This window comes from Orbicella franksi, chromosome 10, assembly GCF_964199315.1.
Source record: "Orbicella franksi chromosome 10, jaOrbFran1.1, whole genome shotgun sequence".
Classification (NCBI taxonomy): Eukaryota; Metazoa; Cnidaria; class Anthozoa; order Scleractinia; family Merulinidae; genus Orbicella; species Orbicella franksi.
Window position 1 is genome coordinate 18,172,865 of NC_138154.1, and position 22,907 is coordinate 18,195,771.

Sequence of the window (22,907 nt, forward strand, 5' to 3'; positions counted from 1 at the left end):
ATTTTCCGAAACACCCGCCGAATCAAATCTTTTTTCCCGTACAAGGACAGGTTCAGCCGTTCTCAGATGTCTAAGGTGGTTTACAAAGCAAGCTGCTGGGACTGTGATGATTTTTATATAGGAAAAACAAAGCGTCGACTACACGATAGAAAAACTGAACATTTTAAGGCCCTTGCTAAAACGGGTCACACCTCAGCCATTGCGGATCACGTTACTTCCACGAGTCATAATATTAAATGGGACAATTTTGATATCTTAGCAACTGGTAGGTCAGATATACATTGTAGAATTAAGGAAACATTGTTAATTCGTGATTTAAAGCCAGCCTTGAATGAAAACGTTGGCAGTGAAAAACTTTTTCTTTACTAACATTTTGTATTGTTATTATTATTCTGATAATTTTTTTTTCTCTCCCGCAGACTCATCTGTTTGTTATTAACTATTAGTCTTGTTACACATTATTAGATACCAGTCTTTTTCTTTTTCTTCGCGTTTAAATTTCGATTGTAATCTAGTTAACGGTCACTTCTGAAGATGTATGTTGTACATACGAAACGTCAAGGAAATTAACTTTGTTTAACATGCGTTTTGGTTCCATGCTTATCACCGCGGTTTGTGTTTTGTTTCTTCTGAAGCTACGATGGCCAAGGAAAAAGAGTTTTTATGACAATCTATACCCTCCTTGGGCTTATGCTACTTTCACTTTCTTTGGATAAATACCGGCAAACAATGAACTACCATTCACGTGACTCGACTCGAGACGTTACAAGCGCAATCCTTGTGTCTAGCTTGAAACGGAATCATAGTCCATACTGAGAAAGTGACGAACATTTTGCTTTCTACAGTGAAGCGTATAGGCACTTAAACCGGCCCTCAAAGGTAAGAATCCGCAAAGCTCGGTAAAGAAGCTATTAGGACCTTGTTGATCTTAGCTGTAGCTCGGAAAGCATATCAGTGACTTCCGCTTACATCTGTCCTAGTATAAAGCCGTATTATTTGCTTGAATTTCAGAATTCATAGCGCGCTAGCGGCTGCGTTTAAATTCCAAGTTCGGATCATTCGCTATAATACTCGGCACTGTTAGAATTATTAGTGCAATTTTTAAGATAATTTGCCGAGACCCAGTGACGCTTGATCACAAGTATATATCGATACGCTACTCGACGTGATTCGTCAGTGACTCGTAGATAACGCTTATGAGTTTAAGAACGAGTTTCATTTTAAAGTTATCAAATGTTAAGTAACAGGTTATCCCCGAACTTGCGCCAGGGAAAGCACGCTTCGCTTAGGAAAGGCGACTTTACATTGTTATTGGACCGTTGTCAGTATGCTATTACATATAAAGCAACCCTGTGTAGGCAAAACGTCAGTGAATTGAATGGAGCTAATGCAAATTTCTACTGATACGTTTGACTGTGTTATATTTGATTCATTTTACGTACATATGATTCATGCCTGCACCGGACAGGAGCTGAAAACGCGACAGATGATTTGTCGTTATGGTTAGCTAGGTCAACGTCAAAAACGCTGCGACACACACAGTCACAGACACTAAATAACACGCATGTGGTTTCTTTAGAGACAATGAACTGTCGGCAGGACGATGAGCTCTCTTCAATCCACGATGTCTGCGTTGAGACGCCGAGAGGAAACGCGGGAACTTGTTTACAAGAACCAGCTCCAAGGAGAAGAAGATATCTTGTAGTTCTTTGTATTTTATTTGTGGAGCTTTGTGAGCGCCTCACATTCTATGGCGTGACAGTTAATCTGGTATTTTATTGTAAAGATGTCCTCAAGCTTGCCTCGCCGTTACCCAGTACAATCACTTTGGCATTTCAAGGTAAGATGTCTGTTTAGAACATCACGTAGTATAAGAGTATGATCGATGCCTAAAGGCAGAGTTAGAACAGCCCGACTAAAGCTGAAGGCAAACTTGAATAAAATGATTATTTGTTAATTTTGACTTGAATTTAGCGAACTTTAACATTTGAACTGAAAAACAATATTTACATATTTTTTCCTCGAAATTATGTCACATCAATGTATATGATGTCGTAGAAATATAAGTCTAGCGCACTGCTTTTAAAATTAAACGTTCATAGCCTGAGTTAATTAGTCAAGTCTAGCAGAAGTTTAGGATTTTAAAGTAGATTGAAACATCGCTGTTCTTTTCTTAGGAACATGTTTCTTCACTCCTGTAATCGGTGGTTGGCTGGCTGACACCATAATTGGACGATACAACACCATATATGGATGCTCACTGCTTTACGTAGTTGGTACCGGTCTCCTCACGGCTATTACTTATAGTTACCCTTCGGCCTATGGTTTGGGCATGTCGAGTAAAGAAGGATTCCTTGCTGTGTCGCTCCTTTTCATCGCCATAGCAACAGGAGGAATCAAGTCAAATGTGTCCCTAATGGGAGCAGACCAGGTAAACGACGAAGGTCCCGAGATGGTACGAAAGTTCTTCGACTGGTTTTACTGGTTTATTCAGGTTGGGTCGCTGTTAGCTTATACCGTTGTGGCGTACGTCCAACAAGAGGTCTCGTTTTTCTATGGTTTCCTGATAGCCTCAGTCTCTATAGCTTGTGCAACCATTCTACTCGTGATAGGAAGAGAGCACTACATTTTACACCCACCACAAGGAAGTTATCTGGCAGATACGCTCCGCATCATTGGTGGAGGACTGAGAGAAAAACTCTGCTGCAGGGCGAATCCATCTCTGACCCACTGGCTGGATGGAGCTAAAGATTCTGTTGGAGGAAAGTTTCCCGAGGAAATGGTGGAAGGAGTTAAGTCAGTAGTTCGGTTGATCCCAATATTCCTAACCTACATATTCTATTGGACATTGTATGGTCAGGTAAGCTGGTGCATGGGAGGTTTGGGGGATGGGAGGGAGGGGGGGGGGGTGGAATGTCACAATGTTCTCGACTGTACTTGTTTCGATTCACCTGTAGTTGTGAAGCATGGCAATAAAGAGCCTAGCCAAACGGAGTCACAAGTCTACTTGCTACTCTATTTCGGTGGACTCGTGTTCACCTGTATTGACTTGCAATGGCTTATTAAGATCACTTTGATCTTGAAAAGGGATCAAATTTGCATGGCAGTCGACACAAGATTTCCACCGTTTGCATGCCCAACGACAGTCAACAAAAGTCTGCGCTCGCCTTGGAATGGCTTCAGTTTGCAACTTGCGTACACTATATATAGCTAACCGCACCACTTTGCTTTACTTTACAACACAAGTCTGTACGCATGTTCGATTTGCAAGTACTTGCGACTAATTACGATTCTTCAGTCGCAGACTCTTCCTTTCCCTTTTCCAGGCGAGGAGATTGAAGAAGGGGAAGAGGGTGGAGAGGAATGGAATCATTTTTCTCACCCCTTCCCCCTGCTTCTTATTTTTTCGCACTCACTCGCAGTTTCGTTCCCTTCGCGTGCTAATAAATTAGAACGCCTGTACGCAGGCTACCTCAGTCTGTTTTTCATAACCGGCTTTTACCTTTCAGTTACTCACTGTACCGAGCCCGCTACTATGACTCTTTCACATCTGGTACTGAAACCTTTAGTAATGTTCATATATGTTCAAATGTTGAGCAGTAAGTTCATACTGACTTTCGCTCTACCGAAGTGGTTCTTTATTTTGCATTGCTACTTTATAAAGGAATGAAAACCACGCGTTTAGTACTTCATGATGAAGTCGGTTCCAACTTTTAAAGTGATTGATGACGCGAAAATTGTCTGAACCTCGGTTAATCATTGCGATAAGTTTCCTAAACGTTAATGGAAGGCGGCGTGGCCGAGTGGTTTAGGGCGCTGGATTTGAAATCTAGAGGTCCCTGGTTCAAATCCACCACCCCACCGCTATCTGGATTTGTTCTCGGTAGCCCCGAGTTCAACTCCTCGACCGCGTTGTGTAAATAGCCAACTGGTCAGCCTCCCACCAGTTGGGATTCTTAATAGTTATGTTAAATTTGAAATATTTGTTTATTTATTTACAGTGTCCGCAATTAGCACATTAGTGCTAAATACATCGACACTTAAATAAAGTGATTATTATTATTATTATTATTATTATTATTATTATTGTTATTATTATTATGGCCAAAGGCGCCTCATGACTACATGCATAAAATAATGTGTTTATTTGACCTATTCACGCGTAACATTTGACCACCCTTGCTTCTTCCCCCCCCCCCCTTTTTTCTTATAGAGTCTCACCACCTTTGTCTTGCAAGGTTCTTACATGAATTTGAGAATCACAGAGCAACTCTCATTTCCTGCAGCATCTCTCTCCATATTTGGAATCGTGTCATTACTAGTTCTCCTTCCTTTTATTGACCGAGTTGTGTACCCAGGCTTTCTTCGTATTGGCTTCAACTTCACCCCATTGCGGAGAATCAGTGTTGGAATGCTCTTCGCCGCTGGTTCGGTAGCTCTGGCGGGGATCATTGAACTTGAACGAAAACACCATGGTCACGGAACAATCGAACAAGATGTCTTCAATAAGACAGTAAATGCATCTACCATGAGTGTGTTTTATCAAGTGCCTCAGTACATTCTGCAAGGAACAAGTGAAGCTTTGGTGTCTGTGACAGGTATGACAGTTTGTTTGTAGTTTAACTCCCAACCTTGGTAAAAAATAGTTACCCAAAGGGTACATGAGTGGGATACCTCAATTGCATTAACGGACACGAGCCTATGACAATAGTAAAAGCTAGTGGGAGGCGCGGGGATCTCATGGTTAATGCGCTCGTTTCCTGATCAAGTGGTCCGCGTCTGAGCCCTGGCCGGGGACGTTGTGTTGTGTTCTGGGACAAGACACTTCACCCTCACAGCGCCTCTGTCCACCCGGGTGTATAAATGGCTACTGGCGAACTTTACTTAATGCTAGGTGTAACCCGGCTTGCGATGGACTAGCATCCCATTCAGGGGGGAAGAGAGGGGGGTAAGCTGAGCAGTAGAGATACTAGTCGCTTCAAGGTACAGAAACCGGGATAAGATCCGGCCTGATGGGCCACTTGGCTCGTATGCAGACTGAAAGAACTGAGGAAATGTGATGAATGCAAGGAACAAAGAATGTTCTCACACTTTTCGAGAAAAAGACGTTTCAAGCCTCTTGAAACTATTTTGTGTTTGTTTGTAAATGTCTGGCTGTTCAAAGCTTACCTAGTTCTCCTAACTTGGACTAGTCAAGTCCCTGCCGGACTAACCTTGAAAATACTGGATTCTTGCTTTCTTCGTGATGACGTTTTCCATTTTTCTCAGAGTTAATTTGTTATATTTTCAGGTCTTGAGTTTGCCTATTCCCAGTCCCCTGCCGAATTGCGTGGCGTAATAATGGGTTTGTGCTTGGGTATGATTGGCTCAGGATATTACGTGGCAGGACTGTTGGCTTCCATTGTTAAAAACGCTTCAGACAGCAAGTGGTATCCTGAAGACCTCAACAAAGGCGCGCTTGAATACTACATGTTCCTCTTAGCTGGTCTTATGCTGATCAACGCGGCTGTGTTTCTTATCTTAGCAGTTAGATATCGATATGCTGACCATGCGCATCAAAGAAACCCTGTGAATAATGACGACAGCGAAGTCGAGGGAAGCCAAAGCACAGAAGCACCGAGTTCTTTATTTTATTCCGATGAGGCGCATCAACCTCTTTTGAACAACATGTTTTGCGATATCCGAAACTTTGGGCCGTGATAATTCTGGTCCTCACGAGAAATCGAATTTTAAACAATTAAAATCTTTTCTTCTATATACTGACATTTATATAAAGTGAAATCTGTATAAACTGGAATCCGTACCTCAATAAGTCCCAAACATTTTTTCCCATTTTGTCTGTAAAAAGAATCCCGGCGTATCAAGTTTACACTCACGAGAGTCCTGTTAGTGATCGCTAAATACAGACTTTTCTTTTTCTGTTGTCTGGTTCGAATACCTGAACAAGCAGTTGCAAAACGTGGGCACCGAAAAACCCCCTCGGGGCGGGGAAGGGGGGAACTCCCGCGACAAGGTCGCGGATACCGTTCGGAAAATTTGAATTTGAAGTCCCTAAAAGATACCACTCTGGGCATGGTTTGTAAAGGAAACCATTTTATAACGGGGCAACCCTGAACGATGCCTTGGCGGGTAAAAAAATAGTTATATTCTAATTCGCTGCCCCACTCAACCGAATATAAAACATTTATCATGTAATAAGCAATCGCTCGTGGGGTGTGTCAACACGAACCGTGTATAACCCTCTTTATTATGTCTTATCAATCAAAATTACATAGAATTATCAACAATGTAAGCGCAAGATAACAAAAACTAAAAATACAACTGAACAATAACACGTAGTGTATAGTATAAAGTTGACATCAATCCGAACATAAGCTAGTATAATGTAAATACAAAACATGACAAGCCAGTACTTGAAAATACTAAACGAATTTAGTCACTGGGTATTTCATTTAGAGGGCGAAGAGGCGGTCGTATGACTCGAATGAATACAAACTAGACGCTTTGCTGCGTGTACCCAGGCAGTCGTTATACTGAAAAGCAACAGCTTTATTGCAATTGAGCTAAATGTTCTGCATTCGAAGTTGTACGAAATTCAATAGAATTGATGTGCTTAAGCTATTCTGCTTTTGATTGCATTTCTTGGAATCGATTAATAGCTTATTACTCGTTTGCAAGTCTTTAGGGTGTGAAATGAGTCAAGGTCTTTATATCAACCTATAAACGTTTCAGTCTATTTTCCTTAGCCTTTGCCGTTGTTATTTGTGTTTCTCAAGCAAGCGAGACATTTTGAATTTCACAGTTATGGCGATGCGTGACATAGACCTACGAACGCGGTTGTCGAAATCATATACTTATCTCGTGATTTTTAGCCCATTTAGAAGTTAAAGTATTAGGAAAAGTGCTTATGTAAATGCTTGTTTGTTCAGTATAGTTAATCAGTCGCCTAGATAGCCAAAGTAAGTTCCAGATGTTTACAATATTTTCCGGCCGCAATGTACCGCGTACCGCGAAGGTACACCAACATGGCGGTTCCATACTGGTCTCTGTTAATTTGTGCAAAATATTTCGACGAATATCTGAGTTTGGGAAAAAGCACAGACTTAAAAATTCGAGGAGTGTCATCTTTATTAATCTCCTATAACATCACAATTTCTTGATTTTATCCACTAAATGGTTTTCGAATAAATTTGTTATTGCGTCAGGTTGCGTGACAGTGCAAGCCAAGAATTGTTTTGCTGGGGTCAACATACATTAGTTTCTTTCAGCTTAAATGTACAATAATTCGCTACATGAGTTTCACTCTTGTTGAGACACATAACTCTGTTACAAGCAAATAACGAGAGAATATCGTTTAGTTCGAGATTTTATCTTTATTATACTTTACGAAGTTTCTCAGAGCATTTTACTTAGGTGTACTCGAACAGATGAATTCGTAAACAAATTCTCTGACCTTTCTGCTCTTGTTGCTCAGACGTTCTTGACTCGTGCTGGGATTCTGCTTGGTTCACGATCACGTCTAAAAATACGAAGACACTTCTGAAGATGCTTTTTATCAAGCTGAAGAGTTGATATCCCCGGTTGATGGCTCCTCTGGTATAACAAGATTCATGATTCACTCAAAATGTTCGCTCGTAAATTGTTCTCTCGTAAGGCTTGCAGCAACCCGTTCCGAAAACGCTTAACGTCCTTTGGTGTTGGTCTACCTTGAACGGTGTGTTCGTTTGTATGTGATTTCATCGCCCTAGAAATCATGGAATCCGTGCTAACTTTCCTCGACGACAACGTCTGTAAATTCCACGTTCTGTACGCATGCACAGTTGGCGCATGCGCTTTAGAGACCAGACGGCGATTTGTGACTGAACGTGGGACAAAAAAAAGAAAAAAAAAAAAAAAAAAAAAAAAGCCGAAATTTAAGCCCAGGCCTCACTGCCTGGGTAATGAAGACAACGCAATATATATACCGACGCCCCGCTAACGAAGCATTGTGACAAAGTGTGACATAACACCCAAAAGGAGGTTACGTACTCCATGATAAAAACATTGGCGTTTCGTCTGAAACAGTCTAAGTGAGACGTAAGTCCCTGATTTGATATCCCTAATGGAGCGAAGAGCGTCCCCAACCTTTTCACATGAGAGTGCCCCTCCTGGGAGACATGCTATTGAATGTATTCACGAGGCAAACAGATCTTTGCTGTTATGTACAGCACTCCATACAGTTTCAGCATAATAAATGGCTCTCGTTTCCAGTGTTTATCTTTGGCCCCTAGACCCACTCCACTAGTCAAGTCTAACACCAGAGCTGGGTTTTTCAAAAGGTCGGTTAGCGCTAACCCAGTATTAAAAGTTAACTGAAGTATTAATTTTTCTTGTATACAATTGGTTTTCACTGCTCGTGTTTTGTGGAGTTTGAGATTATTCAGACTCAAAACAGCGGAGAAACAATTTAAAGTGACAAACTTGCCGAAAAACTGACATCAAAATCCTTGCTAATCCTACGTTACAAATGTAGCTTGATCTGGCTTTAAACAACCTGGCCCAGGTGTACTCTATCATTGTAGGTTGAATTGTTTTCTGTTGGAGTAGCTGTCAACGCGGGAAAAACCAAAAATTCAATTGCGTTGTTTGTTTAAACTCGATCAATGCTTCTCGAATCTTAGAAACATCTGTAGATGTTGTAAATAATGAAATGGAAAAGTTTCAGATTAAAAAAAAGGGTGATCGAATGTATAATCGTCCATATATAATGGTGAAAAGGAAAGGTGAATAACAGCCCTGAACAATGCATTTAAAGCTGTTTCAGATCATCTCTACAATGTTCGCACGGGTATCAATAATGGACTATTCAATTTGTTAACGAGGGATGCACACAAGATTACCGGTTTTGAAATTAAAAAAACTGGACTTCTGGCAGGCTTTGGCTTCGCCAAATGTTTTTTGATACAAATATATGAAACGCGTGTGAAACGTTTCAAAACGGTTTTCTGTTTTATTCTCTAACAAAACAACTTTACATTGAATCAGAGCGGGAGTAGAATCTAAAGTCAGCTGTTATTACATACACCAACTTATAAAGAAATACATCATTTATTTACTTGATAGTTTTGGGCATGAAAAGGTGCAGAGTATTTTAATAAGAGATTGGTGATACTTCAATTTTGTTTAGAGCGATGTTCTTCCCAGCGGTCAGGCCAATACTGACATCGGCATCTGTCGGTGAAGTCGGATCGGCTCGGCTTTCCGTCGCAGACACATCGTGTATTCGTGTCTCTATTTCCACACACCACAGCAAGGTTCTCGACTGGCTTACAAATTGAACTTTCCTCAGAACGGGGCACGTCTATAATCCTGAGATTATCTTGATGGTAAGGTGGCTTACATTGTCTAATTGCACATGCGCGAGCCCAGATAGGTAGCAGAGGACCCGTTTTGCAGTCGATTTCGCAATGTGCAACTTTAGGATTAATAAGATCGCCCTTTTTACAAGTCCAGGGTCGTACTGGATCACATTGTACTCCATCGTCTATTCGACAATGGGCCATGCTATTTAACACTTCAACCATGTGCTCGACTGTGCTTTTGAACTTAGCTTCGTACGCTGCATCGAGGAGGCACTTTCGAAATTCCACGTTGCAATAACAAGGCCTGTAACTAAATATGGTGCCCTTCTTTGGAATGCTTTCGCCTCCTGCGCACGTCAGCATTCGATAGCAGCACAAGTCTAACTCGTTCTTAGGCTCCACTCCGCCCATCCTGGTGAACGTTTCTCTCGAGATATCACAGTAATGAGTGACTCTCGTCAAATATTTTACAGTGCCCGCCGGAATGCAGGCAAAGCCATCACCTTTTTGTTCATTCCCAATCATCCATCCGACATTAGTGTCGTACAGCTCGATGCACACGTTTCCCTTTTCTGAGCAAAGTCCTGGATTGGCTCTGCACTGGTTTATTCCGGGCCTGCAGGATTTGTCTTTAGCGGAGCACTCACAGCGCAGCTCAGATCCCCACATTTTGCAGTCTCCGTGGTGGGCACAGACTTTCGGGATACGGCAGAGATTCACGAAATATTGACATCTGTCGACATACAGTGTAGGAAACGGATTGAGCACAACTTGAAATGAACCAATTAATACCTTCCCGACTCATGCATAGAGGAAACAACATTTTGTTATAGTTTATGTTGCTCAAATAATGCTGATAGTTTGAAATTAATTGTAAAAATTTCACTCCCTTAAAAGGCCAAGAAACTACTTGCGAATTTTGACAAAACGCGCTTGAAATTATTTACCTAAGCTTGTTTCATTTGTCACCATTTGATTACACATTCTAAGTGGAGTGATCTAACATGTCATCTGTTACATTTTTATCCCCAAGTTCAAATATATATTTCGTATATCGCGCCTTGAATCCGGAATTGGAGTGAATAAAAGGCAGAATTGCAAGCTTAAAAGAAAAACCATGGTTTCGTTTTTTAACATTGATTGTTCAAAGCGTCTTGGCTTTGTCCGCCCCGGGCTTTTTAGGGCTCATAAACAGTGCCATAGTAAAGAGTTTCTTTAATTTGGGAAATGCTCTCTCTCTCTCTCTCTTACCACTCCTCTGTTAACTACCTACCTACACTTATGCTTCAACCATTGCGTTGCGTATTCATTTTTGTCCGCAGGGGCATCACACACACAGCGGGTTCCGTGTTCCCCACAGACGAAGCTTCCATACCGACTAAGGTCTGTCGGGACACACCGGGGCTCCCCGTAGCTTGGGCCAACATTCCGCCTGTGGAATATATCGGGACCTGGAATAGCAGGAAAACACCTGTAGCCATGACTTACTTGGACTTTGTCATCCACCAAAGAGTGAAAGATGTTTCCGCTGAATTCTAAATGACAGTCTGCCACTCTTGGATCGATTAGATCGCCAGTTTCGCAGCTTTTTGACCTCAGAGGGTTGCAACTTTCCTTCAGGGGCAATATGAATTGGTTTTTCATCGCAACGCACTGGATGAGGCTAGGCTTTTTATCGCACACGCTGGAGGATGAGATAAGCAATGGAAAAACAGAGAAAATAGAAATGAGCTGAAGTACAGTTTGCATGCCTTCCTTTTACAATGGCAAACCAAGTCAGAACGTCATCAAACGGATACTGCGCGTGCTCTTGCAAGAGTTTCGCGCGCGTGTGAGAAATATCTGTGGGAACAGTTCTTCCCTTTACCGCTCAATGATGTATAAAATGTGTAAAATTTAAGAAAGCCTTGCATATATAAAACAGCCTATTGTAGCCGGACATATAAGTAAAAACAAACAAACAAACAGACAAACAAATAAAAACAAGCAAACGAAATAATTGCCAGGTTGGGATTCTCTTTAAACAGTAACAACATCAAGCCTCAGTAGCGAAAATTAACCTTAAAAAGGTGGGATTTTCATTTTAACTGACAAACCAGAAAATTCAAACACTGACCAATTGGAAGCCAATTTCGAGACTTCAAATAGTTCAGCAAGTTACTCTGCCCCTATCCCCTGGGGTTGGTACTCCCTTATTAGGGGCATACGGGGACGTGCCGCTGGACCGTTGGGGTATGGTTTTTGGCCTCGTTGTCCTCAACAGGGTATACAATTTTACCCGCCCCTGTCCTAAACAGGGTATGCTATTACGAGCCGAGAGACGTTAACCGCGACCGGCCATTATTATATAACAAGGTCATCAATCAACATCAGATCATTTTCTGGACAAGAATGCTACTGTTATCGGTATCCTTTAATTTAAATAACTTAGAGCTTAATGTTTGATGGCCTTTTGTTTTGTTCAAGTGTGAAGAAGTAATAACTGTTTTTTAGACGCTACAAACTGGAATGGCTTATTAAAGAGTTTAAATTGCTGTAAAACGAGAGAGTGTGTATTTTGTTTCTTGTCCTAAACGGGGTCTTAAAATAGAAGGTGTTGTCCTACACAGGATAGGGTTTTTAGATTATTTTTGTCCTTAACAGGATCAGGATTTCAAACCCTCGGCGGCACTCCCATACCCAAACATGGGTCGAGTAGCCTCCGGGGCCCCTCCCTCCAGGGGTACGGTCACTTCACGAATCTCATGAAAAAGACCAATTAAATATTTCATATAACCTCTTGGTCTTCGGCCATAGTAGCTTGATTAAAAATATGAAACAGATCAATTTCAATATATTAAAATTCAGCCTCAATAGACAATAATAGACCTCAGCACGAGGCTCCGGGGAATAATTACAGAGTTTGAGGGGTTTATTCCCCTGAGCCTCGTGCTGAGGTCTATTGTTTTAGGCTGAATTTTAATATATCAAAATTGGGCTATTGATAAGCTATAAAGAACTTAAGTTACAAACAAAAAACAGATATTGAGATTTTATTCTTGGTTAATCTACTCAACCTACGTCTCACTCCTTTTAACAGAAAACACAGGGTTTTGTGAAGGGTTTGTGCTCAACTCTCTCCAGCTCTGTCCTATGTCGCTATTCCAACAGGCCGAGCTGGATTGAAGGAGACTGGATATGAATGTCAAAAGTACGCATGTACAAGTTTCCCACGTGATGCCGGTAAGAGAAATATCCGAGAGATTTACGACGATTTTGTAAAGTTATTATGGCTTCTGGCGATGAGTTACCAGCCAAAGATCAAAAAGAACAAAGTAAAGAAGAGGTAAGATGTTAAAAGGATTATTCAAATTTATTGTATTTTAATTTGAGCGGATTTCGCGGTTTTATTCTCCGAAAAATCAATGAAAAAGGGCTTGGAATACTGAGTGCATGTCATATGTTAACAGAGCAATTCAGAGCCGTATTCCTTTAATTTCCTACAATGAAAACGTTTTATTTATGTAATACTGTCCACCGATGAAATGAAGTTTTGTTTGTCAACGATTTTGCCGAGTTGCAAGGAACTTTGTTTGTGCTTTCTTTAGATTTTACCGCGATTGTATTTTTTTATCAGTTCTTACAGACGCGATTACTAGTGGGAGTCATTAAGAACAGATGAACAAGTCTTCAACTTATTTTGTCAGAACTTTGTTCGCTTGAGTTATGTTATATCCGTTGGCTGAAATAACTAAAAGCGATTTTCCCACATGAGGTAGTGATGACTCTGATCGACGCAGGTCTTCATAAACTGTGTAAACTTGTGTCACGTTCATCAATGGCATGTACTTTTTTTTTAGCAGTTTAACCTGATATTGTGTAACTTTAACTTGGTTGCATAATTGGAAAGTCGTTTTTTTTACACTGAACTAGTACACTCCCAGCGGAAATATACTAAGTGACCATTACAAAATTCAGATAGTTGTGTAGCAAAGGGATTTTTAACATTAGGGATTGTGTGATCTGTTTTGAAATTAACCTGTGTGAATTATTAGTACAGACGTGTAAATTGGTCCTGTTAGACACCACTATACAGTGTGTTTTATACACGGAATGGTTTCAATCAAATTATCAACTGCAATAACTGACTTGCACATGTTCCGTGAGAAAGCGAAAAAGGCACTTTATCCCCAATAGCTTTCATATGCATCCATCCATTAAACCATCTCTTTTCAAGTTTTATTGCCATAATGTAAAGATGACATTACACAAGGCAGAGCAGTGATGTAGTGGGTTTCTTTACAATGTTGCAGTAAAATTATAGTAATTCAAAACCTTCAACATTGTTGCCAACATTTTAGATGCAACACACTGTTGCCACAGCAACACTTGTCAGTCTGTGTTGGGCCAAGTAGTCCATGCTCTTGGGGCTGTTTTATTCAACAACAAACTCCAGTTTGTATTTCCGGAAATTCCCACTGGGGAATGGAATAACATTGTCCCCAATTTCTGGAAGAGAAGACATCTGGGCAGGCTGTGTGCAAATTTAGGATCATTTCTCATCAGGAATGGGTTTTCACACCAGACTTTCAGGAATTTTCAGTTGAATGGTTTGCATTTTGGAAATTTATCAATTTTCAGTTTTTCTGAAACTTTCCAAGAAAAATTGCCATATTTTTTGCCCCCACTTCAAAAGTTCCAGAATCTTTGGTTGAATGGAAAGCACCCTTGGAGCTTATATCAGTTTCTGTAGTATTCAACAAGTACTATATAGTGTCTCGACTCCCCCTGGTTGAGAAGTTAGTTCATCGCAGGGTTATACCCAACATTTAAATTAGTCTGTACCCTTTTAGATTGTCCTTGGTAGAGGGGGGCACTGCAAGAGTGATTTGTTCAAGAACACAGCACAATGCCATGGTGAGGGTTTGAACCCTTACCACTTGATTCGGTGTCCAGCATGCCAATAGGTCACCACATTTCCTGCTAAAATTAAGCTAACATTTGGGATTTTCACAACCTTTTTTGTTAATTGGTTAATAGCTATATCTTGATAGACTGGCCCGCCTAGACTAGCACTAGCTATCCACAGGCCAGTCCAACTGTAAAGTATAAATTAAGAAATAAAAATGATTGCTTGCTTGCTTGCTTGGTTGATTAAATGAGTCCAAAAAATTGTCAGCTACAAAAGCCATTTTATTAAGTCTCAGTAGTTCCTGATTTACTTCATTCTTATCAACAGTGGGCTTGATAACTTACCGATTTTGTAAGGTCAAACTTAACAATTGATTCATGCGTTACTGTGTGTATGCAGGAAATTTGCAGAACAAAAAAGAAGTGCAACAGTTGCTCCAGGCACAGCTGAGAGCAACTCTAGCTTCTTGAGTGTTCTCCAAATCTCCCAAGTGGATTGTAACTTGATGAGGCACTGCTATAAAAGCATGACATAGCATTGTCAAGCAAACATTGTCAATGAAAATAAGTTTCTCTTGCATTGCGAACCATACTTGGTTCACACCATGAGTGTTCATCATTGGATTATGATGCCAACTTCCCTATACTGTTTTTGATAGTGCTGCTTTACTAGCTATGTTGTGATATTTATTGATCCCTGTTTTGTTCTTCTTTTAGCTGGAAAAAGCTAAGGAAGGTCAGTCAACAGATGATGGTGCTGTAGCTTCAGCTGGACCCGGACCCTACATTAAGCATCCCTTACAGAATAAATGGTCTCTATGGTTCTTCAAAAATGACAAGGCAAAATCATGGAAAGATAATCTTCGTCTTGTGACTTCTTTTGATACTGTATCCTTTATGTTATACTATGCTAATGTACAATCTAATAATAAAAAGTTTACGTATGTTTGCCGAGTTTAAAAAAAGCTATAATATTTTAAACAATAGACTCCATTTGGCATGAAAATATGCACCGATACTTGTCCACTGACATATTTATCTGTTCTGAGAAGTGACAGTTTTCTGAGAGTGTAGCTCGAGGAAAACTGTGAGCTTTGAGGAACATATCACTTCCAAGGACAAATATCTGAGCATATTTTCTTGCCAAATAAAGGCTATTGTGTTTAAAATATCCTTCAAATATTTTTTGCAACACATGCATTTTTGAAAATTGGGCAATGGCACTGAGATATTCCTCAGTTTTAGCTGGGGAATATTCAGAAGTGTTTAAAGGAATAATTGCAAGTGAGCGAAAATATTTGATGGATTATGAGTACAATGTAGGATTATCTGAAGCAGTGTTGTCATTCATTTTGGGAAAAGGAAATCAAAAGTCCACGATTTGATGCCGTTAACAAAATGCAGAGATGACAAATGATTACATGTTATTCTCCTTATCAGAGGTTTAAAGCTCAGTAGCCCTTGCATGAAACAACATGAAAAAGAAAACTTAAAATTCGTGCAGGATCCCTAACATGTGGAAGGGTGGGATCCAAGCACTCCATTTTTCAAAAACCTAAACACAAATGTTGATAGTGCAGAAAAATCTGCCAGTTATTACCAAATTAACTTGTTAACGTTTGGGAGAAACACTACCATATCAGTGACTAGTTGATGGCAAACCAATACTTCTGAGAAAATGGTTTGCTAAGGGTATCCACACATTCCCCAGCATAGACTTTGAATGAAAATGGTCCATAGTAGTGTACAGGTGTAGTTATTTGTACTCTGTATTCCTCTGTTTGTAAATTATCCACCTTGAATGATTTTGTAAATTGACCTTCACTTGCTCTACTACTGATAACAGGTTGAAGATTTTTGGGCGTAAGTATTCTTTTTTGTTTTGTTTTAGTCACTGTTCATGTGTTATCATTACAATGTATATATGTAAAAGTTATTGTGTATATAAACATATCCATGTTATCTTTAATGTATGTTGTTCCTGCTCTCCTATTTTTTCTGATTTGAATGTCCTGAATTAAATATGAAAACCTAGGAACAAGTTTTGCCACAGTTGATAGCTGACCAAGGTTACTGATTGTAATGTCTTGTCTGTCAAATTTATTGCGAGACTGAAGTCACCTCATTGTCTACCAAATAATTGCCTTATATAGACATCACTGTGCATGTATCTGAAAGCTGCCACCTGACAGAGGAAGTGATCTTACTGTTTTGATTTTAATATGGACTGCTTCATGCTTGTACATGTATATTAAGGTTTAACTTTCTGTTATTTCAGGATATATAACCATATCCAAGCTGCCAGTAGATTACAGTCTGGATGTGACTATTCACTGTTCAAGGTATACTTTGCCCACTTTAAACAATATTGGTAGCAACAGCATTTAATTATTTTGAAAATTGAAGAACCATAGCCAGGACCATAGCCTTGAATTGTTATCTCAATTGACTGACAAGGGTTCTTTCTGTATTCACAAGATGCTACTGTAGAATCATGGCACACCACTTCAATAAATCATGGAGATAACAGTTCAAGGCTGCTCCCTGATCAGTACTCTATTCTTAAAAAAAAAAAAAAATTACACGAAGTTTATTGACTGTTATATTTTTTTCCACTTTAAAACATTCTTTTTTATGGGACTCCCACCTATTTTTGTATAATTTATATTTGTAGTTGTCATTTTTTCCATTTTTATCTATGGAAGGCTGTAGTCTGATAGCTGAAAGCTCAAATGTTTTAACTTTATATAGCTAGTGAACATTTAAATTATGAAATTTTTAAAACATTTAATAATTATACTGATATCTAGAAATATATCTGGGACACAAGACCTATGTTGGGCTTTGTAGAATCAGCAAGTAGGTTTTATAATTTTGATGGCATCAAATGAAATAGCAAGTTTATTTCTCTCTCAAGTGTGTGTGATAAATTGTTCTATTTACAGGAAGGAATTCAGCCAATGTGGGAAGATGACAGAAATAGACAAGGCGGACGCTGGCTAGTTAACACACAGAAAAATTTTAGGCAACAAGAACTTGATAGATTATGGGTTGAGACTGTAAGTTTTCTCTTTTTTAAGAAATAAAACATAGTCTTAGTGTTTCTGTTTTAAAAGTTACAAATTGAAGTCCAATATTGGGAAAACTAGAAATGCTGTGGGAGCATGAGTAATTTTGGGAAAGTATCGAGAGGAAAAACAAATGTAAATCACTAATTTTTTCCAATTATCAAGACAAAATTCTCTATTTGCTTGTTCTACAGGTACATCTTTACAATACAACAGTACTATAACCCTTATTATTTCATCTCGCATTTAACACAGCAAGATTTCTAATATCTTTGAGAAATAAAATAATAACAATAATAAGATGAAGAACATGAAGAACATGAAGAAAAGAAAGAAAATGAAGAACATAATGATAAAGAAATGGAATTACAAAATGTATGATTTTGGGACAAGTTACATGTAAAACCAATTACAAATAAGTATACAAATGTATAATATATCTTATATTATTACAAAAGGCACAGCAGACATTATCAGGTAGTTCTGTGTAGTCCCATGTTTCTACAAAGTAACAGAAATATACCTTTTACATGTAGCATGTGTTTTATTATTATCATAAGTCTTCTATTTATGCATGTATGCTATGTACATATACACTGTAATATTAATTACTTCTAATCAGTGTCTGGCATTGGTACTATTCAATGTTAAAGGTACATTTACCCTAATATGGTGGCTTAACAGGGCAATTTGTAATGTCAGCTCTCTCTCAGATCTCCTCGTTAGCATATAACTGTGTCAAAATGTACATGTGGCAAACTTATCAAGAGTCTACATTATAAACATCACTATCTCAATATTGACTGAGTTGAAGGGCTGGACAAGAAAATGTCAAGCGAAAATCCACAAATTATGTATGATGTTACTGCTCTCTCATGTGCACCACATGGCTTACTGAATAACTTAAGTGTGCAGCTGAAAACTGCTCTGTTTACTTACATGTATGTATGTATGTACATTGAACTCGGCAACTTTCAAACAGCCTAGCTCTGTGTTGGCTAGCTATCAAAGTTAAAACTAGACCAAGTTGAGTCAATGTTGTTGCAAGTTCTTTTCTTTGTAATTTACAACTGGTTAAATAAAAAAAATTACAATATTTGTTTGTAGCAGTTTTTTTTTTTTTCATCTTGATAAATGGAAAACGTGAAAATTATAATAGCACATGTAGTAGTAATTCCAACATCCCTATTTCCTTTGTCTTAGAAACTACACTAAAGCTCCCCTTAATTGAGATAAATTTATTCTTTGGTAGATGATGCTTCTCATTGGGGAAATGTTTGGTGATTTTTCTACAAGTGTATGTGGAGCAGTAGTTCAAATCCGTACTAAGGGAGACAAGCTGGCAATATGGACAAACAATGCGGCAGATAAAGAGGCCAATCTTAGTATAGGGTAGGTGTTGTCATTTATTTAGAACTATGTACAGAATGCCTTTTTATATTAATGATAACCGTAAAATCACTCAAGTGTGATAAAACGTGATATAATTTATCATTATTATGACATCTTGAAATAAACTAAAGAGGGCATAAGTTGCACTAATATGTAACTGGAAAAAGTTGTATTGTGTTAATTTAGCTAACCAAAACGCCTGTTTGGTGTGTTAACATCCAGGTGGTTTTAAATAGATATGCGTAGTTTCCCTTTCAAGAATGCTGTCAATAAGATTTGGCATGAATCACTCACTAGAATGTTAATAGTTTTCAAAAACTCGCCCTCAGGAGGAAGTTTCAGTGGGTCACTCTCTGTTTCCTTTAAGAAGTATTCTAAGCCTTGAATTTGGATCTTAGGGCAGATAATCAGAGATAAGAGTGCGGAGAAAACCATGTTTTGAGCTTGCCCTTTGGGCAAGTTCTAACTATGATGTACTGCCCCAAAAGTCATTCTCACTAACCCCCCCTTCCCCCCCCCCAAAAAAAAAAAACAACAACAGCAAAAAAAAAAAACCAGACAAACAAACAAACAAATAACAACCCCCCCCCCCCCACCCCCCAAAAAGAGAAAAGAAACAAAACAACAAGGATATTAAGAAAAAGAAACTTTGGGCAAGTTGTAACTATGATGTATTACTGCAAAAGTCATTCTTATTACCCCCGCCCCCCCCCCTCCCACCTCCAAAAGGAACAACAACAAAAACAAAAGGAAAAACTTAATGCCTTGATTAGTTAATTCAAAATTGAAATTTAATAATAATTTCATCTTTTACAGCACTTCTGTGTTTTGAATTCTTAATTTACTTGGCATGCACTAATTGGACTTTTTACTTTTGCAGACGCAAATTCAAGGAGCGTCTCAATCTTCCTCCAAAGCTTGTTATAGGTTACCAGGTGTGTTGGCCAATCACATTATTCAGAACATTTTTTCCAGACGTCTACTTGCTTTGTTTTGGTTGATGTTGTTTAGGAATAACCTAATAAAATAAGGTATTCTTAATAATACCACATGTACATTAATACATGTAAGTTAGAGTAAAAATAGCCATCTATACATATGCATGATGGAAGGCATTTGTGACATTGAACTACAGTGAGGAATTCTGTGTTTGTATTTTACAGGCACATGAAGATACCATGAGCAAGACAGGATCTACTACAAAATCGATGTTCCAATTATGATCATAAAAAGAACTACCTTTAGGCAATATCAGGGTTCTCCGATATTTTAAGAAAACTTTAGGATTAATTCTATTTAAGGCAGCTTGCTGGCTTGAAAGCCACAGTCCTTGCTTCTGCAAGGTGTGCGTTCTGACTGTAGTGTGAAGAGACAATGCTGCATACTTTAATAAGTACATTTATTTCAGGTATAAGATTTACTGTAGAAAGAATTGTGGCTTTTTAGTTGACTAAGGAACACTGTTTAGGTATAAAAAATGATTATTATGTTGCAGCATTTGGTCATTTTCAAATTACACCTGAAAGGGAAATGGTAATAATCCAAGAAGGTTGGTTGGACACAACACACGCAAACATTTCATTAAAAAAAGTTAAAACGTTACATTTTACCAGCTGCTTCAGTTGCTACCCAAAGCAAGTTATCTACAGTAGCGAAACATGCAGTCTGTAATAACTTTCTGACAAACATGTTACCTTTTCCCAAATTTATGCAACTTACTTGAGAGTGACAGGATTATTGAGACTTGCCTCTGTATGTGGCACTTGTTTCTTCACATTATGGTCAGATACTGCCTATTGAACTGAGTTGACAAGGACTCTCGGTACGAGACTGAGAGGTTTGAGGTTGAGAATGGTACAGATGAAGTAAGATGATAACCGACATATCAAACATATATGTTGTCCAAGACATGCAGCATGTTGCAGCACACAGTATTGATGTGTTGCGTCGAACCCTTGCTCAGGGATAATTATGAAGTCCTGGCCTTCATTCTTTTTTTGGTTCGTTTCCTTAAAGGGGCTAGGTCAGAGTAGTTTAGGTAATTCTGTTTGTTTTTGTTCCCTATGAGCTCTAAACTTCAAATTGACAGAGCAGTAGTCTTTAATTGATAAAAGCAGTATAAATGACATGTTTACCTCAGCGAATTGTCACAAACTTGATTGAACAAAATTGCTCTGATGTTTCTCAAGTTTACCCTAATTCCAACCCATTTTAATGATCTCCAATTTTGGCCTATCCATTCCCCGTTTTTGGCTTTTTTGTGTTACAGTTGTTATTGTAATATTTCAGTTAATTCTATGAGCAGTTAGTAAGTGCAGAAATTGCCTAAAATCTGGTGATCTAGCCTCTTTAGTACATGTCAGTGGTACGTAACTAACATCATTGTGGTTTGGTGATTGCAAGCACTTTCTTTGTGAATAGGAAAATGGGTGGACTTGGACAGTCTTGAATGAACTCTCCACGAACAGGCCTGTCTGTGTGCCAGGTAGAAACTTGCTTGAAAGTATTGAAGTACTTTTCAGGTACTTCTAAAGTACTACAAAACTGCGTAATAGGACTGTATTTGTGGAGAAATGCACAGAATTAAGTGAAGTGATGTGTAGTTTTTGATGTGATGTTCTTGTTGTCATGTGTTTTTAGTCCAAGGAACGATGTACGGCGTATCTTACATTTGTTGCAGAGAATTAGAAGCAATTATTATCATTATTTGGCATGTGTAATAAGCTGTGATTTACTTTCCTTACCTAATTGAGACTGGTAGATTAACCTTGATGACCAGTCGGTTCTAAATTTCCTTTTTAAACCCATAAATCGACACAAAAATTCTACTTGCACTTTCAATATGCATTGTTTCTGTCATCTCATGTCGTAATAGTAGGGAGATTTCGCTTTAGAGTAGCCAGATTTTCATCTGGTGATTACTGTAGTTTTGACCTTGTCACCACCTGTACTCTTCATTTTCTGTCGTTCTGTTGGGAGTAATGTGATGTCGATTAAATTTTGAAACGTAAGGGTTTGGAGTCCAAGTGAACCTAAATTACTTTTTGGAACACGGCCGTTTGGTAATTTATCTTTGTATCCAGGCCATGTAAAACGTCACGTGGACACTTGGTAACACAGTATTGAATACACAGTGTATCCCACAACTTTATTATGTAAAAGGTCACGCGATGCTTGATCACGTGGTTTCAATGATTGATCGATGTACCTTATTGTATAGGTGTTAGTATATGAAGTACTGTGTATGGAAATGTAAGGTAAATTTTGTTACCTCTTCAAAGCGAGATATTTGAAATTAACTTAAATTATAATTTAATTGAAACGTGTCATTGTTTTAAAACGCCATATTTGTGTTAAAATTATATTTTGAACCATTGTAGCTATTATTGTTATTATGATATGAGAAAGGCGTTCACTTGAAAATTAAGTGACTCTCAAGGAACGCGATCAACATTGTAGAACTGATTCATTGCTTTGTTTTCTGTGTGTGTTTGGCTTTGTAGCTGAAGTAAGGTTACACGATCGTAGAATTTGCTATTAAAATTTTTAAATAGCTGTGGTTATGTGAGCTTGATTGTAAAATGTTTTTCATGGTTATAGGAATTTGGAAGCTTGGTGTGAAGTAAGTCGTAGAGTGTGAAGTAAGTCGCAGAGGAGGCAATATTAATCCTCCTTGATGCAATCGGTAGCATATGAGAAGGATCTCTTGTATAGGGCTTCGCTGCACCCTCAGGACGCAACCTACTCAAATAGGGCTGCTTGCCGCAAGCCTTATAGTCAATTTTTTTCATGGAAATTCACCGTAGTATGTTCTTATTAACGTGGGCCGGGTTGTTCGGAATTCGGTTAACCCTAACCCAGGATGAAAAGTTAAGCGAAGTTTTAGTTTTTCCTGTATAAAAATGTGTTTTGTGTAGTTTGAGATTACTCCCGCTCAAGACTGAAGGTAACCAATGTAAACCGAAAACCTCACTGAAAAGTTGCAAAACTGAAATCACAGTTCTCGTTAATCCTGGGGTTAGCTTAATCGGACTTTGAACATCCCGCCCCTTTTGTGTTTGATTCTGTTATGTCTTCACATGGTTCCACTGATATTGGGGTTCTTTTCCATAAATTTTACTCTTACTGGGGAAGAGTATCGTGGAGTTATTCTAAAGTTTTGTTAAATCGAGGTTCTACTGTAATCAACAATGAAAATATTGGGGGGGGGGGGGGG

The 22,907-nt window shown here is 38.8% G+C and overlaps 3 protein-coding genes across 3 annotated transcripts; 2 read left to right on the top strand and 1 right to left on the bottom strand.

The window, feature by feature from the left end:
• The first annotated feature begins 43 nt into the window (after window positions 1-43).
• LOC145499442 (solute carrier family 15 member 4-like) lies at window positions 44-8,277 on the top strand. The gene is made up of 5 exons (XM_081478954.1): window positions 44-879; window positions 1,580-1,840; window positions 2,178-2,860; window positions 4,214-4,598; window positions 5,291-8,277. Exons 2-5 carry the CDS (start codon window positions 1,585-1,587, stop codon window positions 5,698-5,700), a joined length of 1,734 nt encoding a protein of 577 aa, XP_081335080.1. The 5' UTR covers window positions 44-879; window positions 1,580-1,584; the 3' UTR covers window positions 5,701-8,277.
• Window positions 8,278-9,031: 754 nt separating this feature from the next.
• LOC145499321 (uncharacterized) lies at window positions 9,032-11,521 on the bottom strand. The gene is made up of 2 exons (XM_081478822.1): window positions 10,615-11,521; window positions 9,032-10,074 (listed from the first exon to the last, which is right to left on the bottom strand). Exons 1-2 carry the CDS (start codon window positions 11,088-11,090, stop codon window positions 9,153-9,155), a joined length of 1,398 nt encoding a protein of 465 aa, XP_081334948.1. The 5' UTR covers window positions 11,091-11,521; the 3' UTR covers window positions 9,032-9,152.
• A 982-nt stretch (window positions 11,522-12,503) lies between these two features.
• On the top strand, window positions 12,504-22,886 carry LOC145499320 (eukaryotic translation initiation factor 4E-1A-like). Its single transcript, XM_081478821.1, has 8 exons — window positions 12,504-12,666; window positions 14,949-15,119; window positions 16,078-16,094; window positions 16,510-16,573; window positions 17,177-17,290; window positions 18,552-18,691; window positions 19,572-19,626; window positions 19,855-22,886. The coding sequence occupies exons 1-8, from the start codon at window positions 12,610-12,612 to the stop codon at window positions 19,912-19,914; spliced, it is 678 nt and encodes a 225-aa protein (XP_081334947.1). The 5' UTR covers window positions 12,504-12,609; the 3' UTR covers window positions 19,915-22,886.
• The last annotated feature ends 21 nt before the right edge of the window (window positions 22,887-22,907 follow it).

Bases quoted from the DNA above. Each gene is read 5' to 3' on its own strand.
- LOC145499442 (XM_081478954.1), top strand. From the start codon at position 1,585: ATGAACTGTCGGCAGGACGATGAGCTCTCTTCAATCCACGATGTCTGC. The intron at 1,841-2,177 runs GTAAGATGTCTG...TTCTTTTCTTAG, and splicing joins AATCACTTTGGCATTTCAAG to GAACATGTTTCTTCACTCCT. The intron at 4,599-5,290 runs GTATGACAGTTT...TTATATTTTCAG, and splicing joins AGCTTTGGTGTCTGTGACAG to GTCTTGAGTTTGCCTATTCC.
- LOC145499321 (XM_081478822.1), bottom strand. From the start codon at position 11,090: ATGCAAACTGTACTTCAGCTCATTTCTATTTTCTCTGTTTTTCCATTG. The intron at 10,075-10,614 runs GTAGGTAGTTAA...GTATGTCGACAG, and splicing joins TGGTTGAAGCATAAGTGTAG to ATGTCAATATTTCGTGAATC.
- LOC145499320 (XM_081478821.1), top strand. From the start codon at position 12,610: ATGGCTTCTGGCGATGAGTTACCAGCCAAAGATCAAAAAGAACAAAGT. The intron at 18,692-19,571 runs GTAGGTGTTGTC...TTACTTTTGCAG, and splicing joins GAGGCCAATCTTAGTATAGG to ACGCAAATTCAAGGAGCGTC. The intron at 19,627-19,854 runs GTGTGTTGGCCA...TGTATTTTACAG, and splicing joins AGCTTGTTATAGGTTACCAG to GCACATGAAGATACCATGAG.